A 9,330-nucleotide genomic window follows, 5' to 3' on the forward strand; every position below is an offset into this window, starting at 1 on the left:
GAAGATCCAGCCCTTTCTTTCGGAACATGCTTAACAACTCCTTGTTCAAGCTCTTGTTCTGTCCAGGCTGGACTATTGCAATGCTCTCTTGGCAAGTCTTCCAGCCAGTTCTATCAAACCTTTACAGTTAATCCAGAACGCGGCAGCAAGATTCATTTTTAATGAGACAAAAAGAATGCACTTTTACAGACTTTTAAATTAAATATTCCCTCCTGGTGGAATGACCTGCCCAACTCAATCCGAGCAGCTGAGTCCTAAGCCATCTTCAAGAATTGGCTAAAAACACATCTCTTCCATCTTTATTTGACCCTCTAACTCTATTCTTAAAAAATGTTTTTTTTAGACTTTTAGACTTGCACTCTATTCATTTGCTGCTTGTTTTCTTTAAAAAAAAAAACAAAAAAAAAAACTAACTAACACTTGCTTTCTAATCTTTTTGTATTCCATCTGTTCCCTTTCAGTCAGTCACGTTCTACGTTACTCAGATGAAGACACACACCTGCTTGCTCTTAGGACTGGTAAATGTATCAAATGTGCATGATGTTTTTACTTTAGTTAAACATTCATGTGTAAATAGTCTGCCTTTCTTGCAAGAGTCAGGCTGCCACTGGTCGGCCCAGATTGACAGCTGGCCAATCCCGTCAAAGCTGCCAGAATATGCTAACATTTTGGAAATAAACAAACTACATTTTGTCATATGCAGAGTAGTCATAGCTCACATGCATATCACCATAGTTCTATTATATATACACACTATCATTCAAAAGTTTGGGGTTAATTTATTTCATCATTTTAATTTGCTGATTTGGGGCTCAAGAAACATTTCTTATTATTATCAATGTTGAAAACAATTATGCTGCTTAATATTTGTGTGGAAACTGTGATACTTTTTTGAGGATTCTTTGATGAATAGAAAGTTTGAAAGAAGAGCATTTATTTGAAATATAAATATAATTTTTTATCAAATTAATGCAACCTTCCTGAATAAAATTATTAATTAAAAATAAAAATGTACTGACTCCAAAATTATGAATGGTGGTGTAAATGCAGAGTAGTGTGAAGACATTCTTGAATAGTGTAGATTTAAACTTCAAACTGGTGTTCATTGTTGTGTACCAGAGTTGTGTACGTACAAGGCAAGTGTACATTATCACGAAGTACAGCCTTTTAATGTCCACAGGCCACTAGGCCACTACCGTCACACCCATTCAGCCTTCTCACGTTTCCCCTGATGATCCATCTCACGTTACTATGACAGCATGAGGAGTGAGGGGTTTTCGGGAAAGAGAGAGGATGGAGAGGATGTGGTAGAGAGCTACACTAAAAAACAAAAAAATCAGTGATCACTGATTTACCCTTTTGTCATTCATAAATTATGTTTCACTAGTCATAAGTTTTGCACGTCTTTAAATGCATAGTTCACCCAAAATATTAGAACTCTGTCATCATTTACTTACCCTCATGTTGATCCAACCCTGTGTGATTTTTTTTCTTCTGCTGAACATTAAAGAAGATATTTTAATAAATGTCTTAATGTTAATCTTAATGGGGTTTTTTTGTACATATAACAGAAGTCATTGCTAAATAACAAAATAACTGCTTTTGTGTTCAGTAAAAGAAAGTCATATAAGTCATATAAGTTTGGAATGGTATGAAGGCAAGTAAATGATGACACTATTTTCATTTTTGGGTGAGCTATCTCTTTAAACAGTTCTCACTGAACTGCTCTGCATCTGAAAGGTGACATACAATGTTACTGGCTGTGTTAGCCTTTAACCTGCCCTCACAGAAGAATGTTGCATCATGGTCTTTGTTCCCAAGTCTAATTTCACATTTTTTTGTTCAAAAGTCTACATTTCTAATTTAGAGAACATATTTTAACATCCAAAGTAATATCATTTGCAGCTCAGAGGAGATCATACACTTTTTTTGATGTTGTGTTTTTCTTTGAGAGTTTTCTAATTTGTCCTGCATCTCAGAGGACAACCATATCGCAAGATATGTATTAGCTTTCGCCGTACACCGCAGCTGCACAACTTTATTTTCAAATTTCATTAGGTACAAATGCTAGCTTTCCCGAACCACATTGTCTTGCATAGTACTGTTTCATGGGAAGTGGGAACCATCTCTGGCAGCAACACGGAAACTTTTTGAATATCAAAAAACATTTGTTCAGATTCTGTAGTTGTGTTGAGCAAAATAACATAAAATCTATGCATCCTAAACTGTTGCATAGCTGCTCACTGACATGATCATCTTGCTTGATATGTTTTCATTTATTATAGTCAATCTACTACCCGAACACTATGCATTGTGTAACTGCTCTGTTTGTGTTGCTCTTGATCTGCGTGTAGGGCGTCATCCCTGCCTCCCCTGGACTGGCCGTTGCCGAATCAGTATGGGCAGTACGAGCTAAAGATCGAGGTTCACCCCAAAGCTCATCACCGAGCTCATTATGAGACCGAAGGCAGCCGAGGGGCCGTCAAAGCCACTTCTGGGGGACACCCTGTCGTCAAGGTGAGTCTCCACAATAGGACGATTACTGATGAAGTCATTTTCACTGACTATCGTTTCTGGCCGAATACATTTGTTTTACCACCACCCATTTGGCTGATTGTACGAGAGGTACTTGGTTTTGGATCGTCGTACGAACCCTTTTGGCCTTGAAGTACTCATTACGCTGGCCACAAAAGTGGGAACCGAGCATGATGCCATCCGTTCCCTCACAGGAAGCAGAATTTGAGAAGAGCGAGACCACACAGAAAGCTTCTGCTGTGTGGCCTAGTAACCTCATTACTGGTCATAAAATTCCTTTTACTGGGTAACAGCTAGCGAGCGAGTGTTTTGGTGTCAGCTAGATCTAAGCAAACTGTGTAGCAGTCTGATTAGGGACTTTATTTTCTACCGACTGCTCTGTGCTACTTGTACTAGCGGCTCACCGGGGGGATCATGGGAGCGTGCTTCAGCAGAGGTGATGGCATCATTTATGTAAAATGAAGGCCAATTAGTATCCTGCTGTATCATGATCGGATAGGTAAGCTTATCTGGCACTCTCCTGAGGCTAGCTCTCCTAGAGAGACTAAGAGAGAGAGCGCTTGTTGGTAAATATTTTATGGTCTTGGAGGCAGTGGCCTCTTTTGTGGCAGCCGTAATGAAGCACACATACAACTCAGGAACCAAGATCATTGAACATATGAGGAAGAGAAGGCGGCCTTTTTCCCTGAATCATAACCTCCGGCTTTGAATGTTCAATTAAACAACCACAATTACAGGCCTGCATTTCTGCCACATCACACCTCAGTCTTGTGTCTTGTGGGCCATTAATAGGCAGTCATTTCTTGTTTATGACCTTCTTTAGGTCACCTGCATGATCATCTTTCATTATCAGACATCTCATCTCTTTCATACTGCAGGACTGCCTCTACAGTGCCCTTTGTTCCAATTCTTCTTGGTCAGTTGGAGCCATTTTGGTAAGACTTTATTTTAAGGTGTCCTTGTTACACATGTTACATGTACTTACTATTATAATAACAATTAATTATGCATAATTACATGCAAGTAACCCTAAGCCAAACTCTAATCCTAACCCTAACCATATAGTAAGTACATGTAGTTAATTAATATTACTCAGTACTTAAATGCATAATTACCCTGTTACAAGGACACCTTAAAATAAAGTGTAACCGTTATTTTTTATGTTTCTTTGCACTTTTTCTGGACTGTGCCATGTTAAATTTATTGACCTCAAAAGCAAATGACAAAATATTTGGGTAGTAAATCTCTCTGATATAGTTTGTTCTGAGTTTGTGTGCATAGGTGGTTGATATGGCATAGGTTTATATGTGCCCAATGGTTCATATTGAAGATAGTAATGAACAATAAATTAGTAAATTATAAATCAAAGTACTTTGAAGTAGTACTTTGTCTTGTTTCATAATGATATTATTGATGCATTAATTGAGTATGCTTAAAATTCAATCAGTGCTCAAACATTTCTGTCAAGGGCTGAAAATCTAAAGCCTTATGATGATCATAGTCATAGATATGTTTTTATTTACAAATGAAGTTTGTATGAACAATTACTTGGACACATCTGTGGCGAAGAAGTCAAAGATGTCAGGAAGATCAGATAACATCTTTGAAGGACATCTGAGGAGGTTTTGCCACATCACTCTTTCTATAAGATGGTATTATTGTAGTGAAGGTCATAATGTGTGACGTGTGTTCATAGAAAAATACCCTTTACTCTTCTTTTTTTTTTTTGCCATTAAATAGAATCCTTCCGTATGTGCTGGACACTTGCTGGTTGCATTATAAACCATATGAAATAATAATTTCATGATCATTTGAGTTGTTTTATTATAATTATTTTGAGGTAGTGATGTTCAAAATAATCATTAGCTATATGGCAGTTATTTTTGTCTGTGAAAAATATAAAAAATGTTTTAAGTTGGAAATTAATCATTTTAATTAAAGTTGGTTTGTCAAAATTATTAAAAAATGTTCAAGAGACAGGTGTTTCAACATATTAACAACATGCGCATGGAAAATCTCCCATACCTTCAGACCTTTCAGCGAGCAGCTGTTTACAATAATGTTTCCCATGATGCTTTCTGGGGCATGCGCTGCTGGAGTCTTAGGCTGCTACTGTGGAGTATCTGTTGTTGTGACGTCAGCAGGTGACACCGCAGACTCCATCTGTCCTGGGAGTGAGCCTCTCTGCGGTGACTGGATCTTAGAGATGGCGAACAGACTTACTGAGCCATATTGCCTTCAGCAGCACTTACTCTGCCAATTAGCCAGGAGGACAGACCCATACACCTGTATGCGAGGTGTAAACTAGCACAGACACTGTATGCGTGTTTTTATGTATACACCAGGCAAAAGATGGTAGTACCTCCAAAAAAAAATTGGATGAGGAAGTACTCATTAAATATAAACGAATATTATAAAATAAGAGATGAAATAGTGTGTGAATCAAATTTCATTGAAATGAACTTAAAATGATTATCTCCGAGTGAACTGTTAAACAGTTAAATTAAAGGTATACCTCCATGCCCCTGACCTTCATTACACTTGCTGTGTTTACAATTGTTGACTAATGGACCAAAAAGAAGGTAACTATTAATAGTAGGCGAACAAACGGCCACTAGTGGCTAATAAGAATAAAAAGCCACAAAATATGCTTTTTATTCTGTTACTGTAGTTATCAATGCCATTGCATATGCCTTTAACTCAGAAACCATATAAACATCAAATGTAATTGAAACACCAGTTTATACTGGATAAAGAAAACAAGATTTTATAGATTAATTCGAATTTAATATTTTGCCACGATTAAATTTTTTATAAATCGAGGAATCACGATTTTGAATAGAAATATTACCAAACATTCGAATTAGACACTTTGACAATATGCCAATGTTAACAGTAAAGAGAAAATAATGATCCAACTGCATGTCGGTGCACGTGATTAACCGCTCACATCTGAAAAACACTGTGAAGGACCATTAGGTGCCATTCACATAGAATGCGCTTTTGTATTGACAAAGATGCGACGCAGGCAGTGGAATAGGAAAAAATGCTGGAAGATGGGAGTTGAACTTCTTTTAACTTGAGCGCCGTGTTTTTAGAATGCCGTTTCGTGCAAGAGACGCGAGTGCAATGGTCAAACGTGTCCATGTTCACATGAAAAAAACAATGGAAAAGCAGCGCAATCGAATAAAAACCTGTAAAGAAGTACTACTGTATGTCTGATATTTCATGTTTGCATCATGGTGACAGGCTGAGAGCTGCTGTTCATTGTTTTTACAGAACATTTATAGTTAATAATAGTCTACTGCTGTTATACCTTCAGTCGTTTTGAATTTGAATTACCTTGACTTTTGAGATTTATTTTTTTTACATTTTCCTTGTATTATTTCTGAACATATAATATGTATAAGACAAGTTTGTACAAATATGTAGTTGTAGTTGCATTTTTTTGCAAAGATATTTAACAAGTCATTTGTTTAACATTTACATCATGTTGACAACTTCATGTGTGGTGCACTTGGAATATAAATTTCTTTATCTAGAGGGTTAATAAAGAAAAAGTTACTTGAATCATGTTGTAGTAACATTTTCAAGTTGACCAGTTAAAAATTGTAAAAGTCGAGAATCGGTCAAACGTTCTGAAAAAAATTTAGATTTCTCTCTTTTTTTTCCCCCCATATCGCCCAGCCCTAGTTGGCCAACAGACAGACTGTTTTAAGTGAGTGTTATAACCTAAAAGATCATTTGTGTGAGTGAATGTTGTTATTGTTTACAAAAATTATTAAAAATAATTTTCATTATGAAATAAAGTGGAAATAAAGTTAAATATTAAAGTTAGGTGAAAAACTTAAATGAAAAAGAATGAAAGATTATTTTTAAGTTGTTCTAAAATTACTCAAACTAAAACAGAAATACAAAGCTAAATAGAGATATACGTTTTTTTTTTAAAATGACAAAATCAAAAATACTAAATTACTTGAAAATGAAAACTGAAAATAAATGCTTTATTAGTCATTAAAACTAAAATAACACTGAATGAATGTGAATGTGTGCGAGTGTTTGTTTGTGGATGATCTGACTGGATACTTCACCTACAGCTCTGTTTTCTGTAGTTGCTTTCAGTACTATGTTTCATCCTGAAGCAGAAGAATCTATCCTATCCACCCTGTCCTTTGTGCATTTGTCTTAGAGGCGCAATATTTAATAGTTAATGTGTAGAGTAAGGAATGGGCCAGTGGTGTGAATGGTGGACCTTACACAAAGGTCATGAAGTTACAAGAAGTTTGTGAAATCACGTCCTGCAGCACTTTACCACTCCAGTTATTGTGAGAGAAATCAGAGATGCGATTTGTGGTGAAATCGAGAAATGTGTGTAAGTGTGTCTATCAGTGGTGTATAAGTCAAGCTGCCATAACAGAAGGCTGCGGATTGCAGCGTACAGTAGCCAGACAAACACCAGCAAAACAAAGTGACAGTGTTTACTGCTAGTGTTTGGACTGGGCTAATTCACAGTTCAGAGATCTACGAGGAATGCTGTGTAATGCTCTACAAGCTGCGCCTCACTCTCTTTGGGTTCACTCTTAACCAAAATCAGCACACCTGTTGCTAGGAGACATAGACGTTCTGAACCCATCTGGCATAGACTTTCCTGAATGTGGTGTGTGTGTGTGTGTGTGTGTGTATGTATGTTAAATATCGCAATAGAACTGGTTAAACACAAAGACACACACACAAAGGGCAGCAGAGTTTACATTTGCCGTAGGATCTGTTCAAGTGTTTTATTCTCAGAGAAATTCACTTGTACCTTTCACCCAGGGCTTTTATGTAGATAAAAAGGCTCAGTGGAATCAACACACATGGTGGAAACCAGCTTTATAAAAAATTGATTACCCTGTGCTTTTAAAAGCAAAAATGGTAAAGTAAAATTCTGGAGAAACTCTACTGACAGCATCCATTGCAGGCTGTCAATTATCTCAGAGAAGAAAAGTCTAATGGCAGCTGTACTGGAGAGGTTAAAAGCAGAAATGCAAAGCCTATATTTTTGTTAAGCACTTTTCTAAATTATGATTTTGACTTGGGACTACCATTCTGTACATGCCTATTGTAGAAAATTACTCACTTCTTGCCTGATAGGCTGAGGAGGCTCTAACCTTGTCCTTACAAGCCTGTAGGGATGATCAGGGGTTGAAGTTTGAAGTATATATATATATATTTGTTAAACAAACTTTACATTTATGCATTTGCTAGTTGCTTTTATCCAAAGTGACTTACGTTGCCTTCAAGTTATACATTTCATCAGTTCATGCATTCCATGCTCTACCATTCAAATTACAGAAACGCATTTCATTTAATGAAAAATATAAACATTATTTCTAGCCATCTTCCATTATAAATGCATTAAATAATTTTCTATTTATTTTTTACTTTGTTATTACAAACTGAGTCGAAATTCCAGATTAAAATCTACAGATTTACCATAGATAATGATCTATGATAAATCTGTAGATTTTAATCTGGAATATTCATTCAGTTAATCCTTTCACAAATATATTAGCTTTATTGTTTTGTGCAACATGGCTTAGTATCCGATAACAATAACATCATTGTGAAAAACAAGATGGCTGACCTTGGTGACCCTCGGACCGCACAGTGGGTGATTTTCAGTGCTGATCAGAGATGTTTGTGTACAATCTTAAAGTTTTGCTCTCAGTGTTCTTGTCTGGGGAGCAACCCTGTTGTCTGTATACTAGGGATGCAGCGATTAACCGGTTTCGCGATTAACCGCGCTTTAAAACGTCACTGTTAATTAATCGTAAAGGTTCCGCTAAACTGAGTGTTTCTGTTTCATGGAACAGAACTGTTGCAGCTTACGCAAAACGAAAAAAGTTACACTAGCGGTGCACCAGCTTAAAATGACGTGCTTATCAGAGGCACAGAGGCTACTACATGCATTAGATTAACTGTGACAGAGGGACCAAACAGCAAAGCTTTATTTTCACCAGAGAAATGTTTGTCGATAGTGTGGGACCATTTTGGGTACACCAAGAATGACCAGGGGGTCATTTAAATATTGCTGTAAAAAACTGCTGTTAAAGAGCGAATACATAAGGGATAATGCACGGCTTGCTGTACATTGAACGATTTTAATGCAAGAGGTGAAGGCAAGAACCACCTGACGCGAAGCTACAGCTCGTTAGTTCAGCATTCTGCCCGCTTCAGATCAGAAAGAGATTAAAATAGTGCGGTAAGATCACATTTATTTGAATTAATTAATTATAACATTTAGCTACTTGAATTAATTATTAGAGAGAGAGAGAGTGACAGTTGCCTGTGTGAATTAGCCTACCTGCGTTTGTGCGTCTCTCCAGTAGGCTATTTAATCTATTTTATTAATAAAAGTCACGGGGCAGCATTCTCAAGGAGTTTGTGTCCTCCTGAATGTTTGTACATGTGCGCAGCCCGATCTCACAAACCAAAATAATAGGCATGATTTCCTCAGGTCACATGTAAAATCATATGAATTATTATAAAGATTATTAAAATGAATACGTATGGATGACAGTTGATTACAATATTTCAGTTTATTTCCATCATTAGTAACAGTTTCCCCTGTGGGATAGATAAAGTTAATATTAGTCGTATATTAATATATAGGCAACTTCATTAACTTTGTTATTTACTAACCCTGCAGTATTATTCATAAGTAAAAACCAACAAGATTTTTTTTCCCACCATGTTTCCAAATTCTCTACCCCAGGTCCAAAAGAAATGTAAAGAATGTACAAACTGAAAACA

The 9,330-nt window shown here is 36.5% G+C and overlaps 1 protein-coding gene across 1 annotated transcript in view; it reads left to right on the top strand.

The window, feature by feature from the left end:
* LOC107548920 (nuclear factor of activated T-cells, cytoplasmic 3-like) overlaps positions 1–9,330 on the top strand; it is a 76,259-nt gene that overhangs the window by 36,254 nt on the left and 30,675 nt on the right. The window contains exon 3 of the mRNA XM_016229793.1: positions 2,355–2,517. Within this exon, the coding sequence (XP_016085279.1) occupies positions 2,355–2,517 (163 nt within the window). The remainder of the gene's footprint in view (positions 1–2,354; positions 2,518–9,330) is intronic.

This window comes from Sinocyclocheilus grahami, unplaced genomic scaffold, assembly GCF_001515645.1.
Source record: "Sinocyclocheilus grahami isolate Dianchi unplaced genomic scaffold, SAMN03320097.WGS_v1.1 scaffold358.1, whole genome shotgun sequence".
NCBI classification, from domain to species: Eukaryota; Metazoa; Chordata; class Actinopteri; order Cypriniformes; family Cyprinidae; genus Sinocyclocheilus; species Sinocyclocheilus grahami.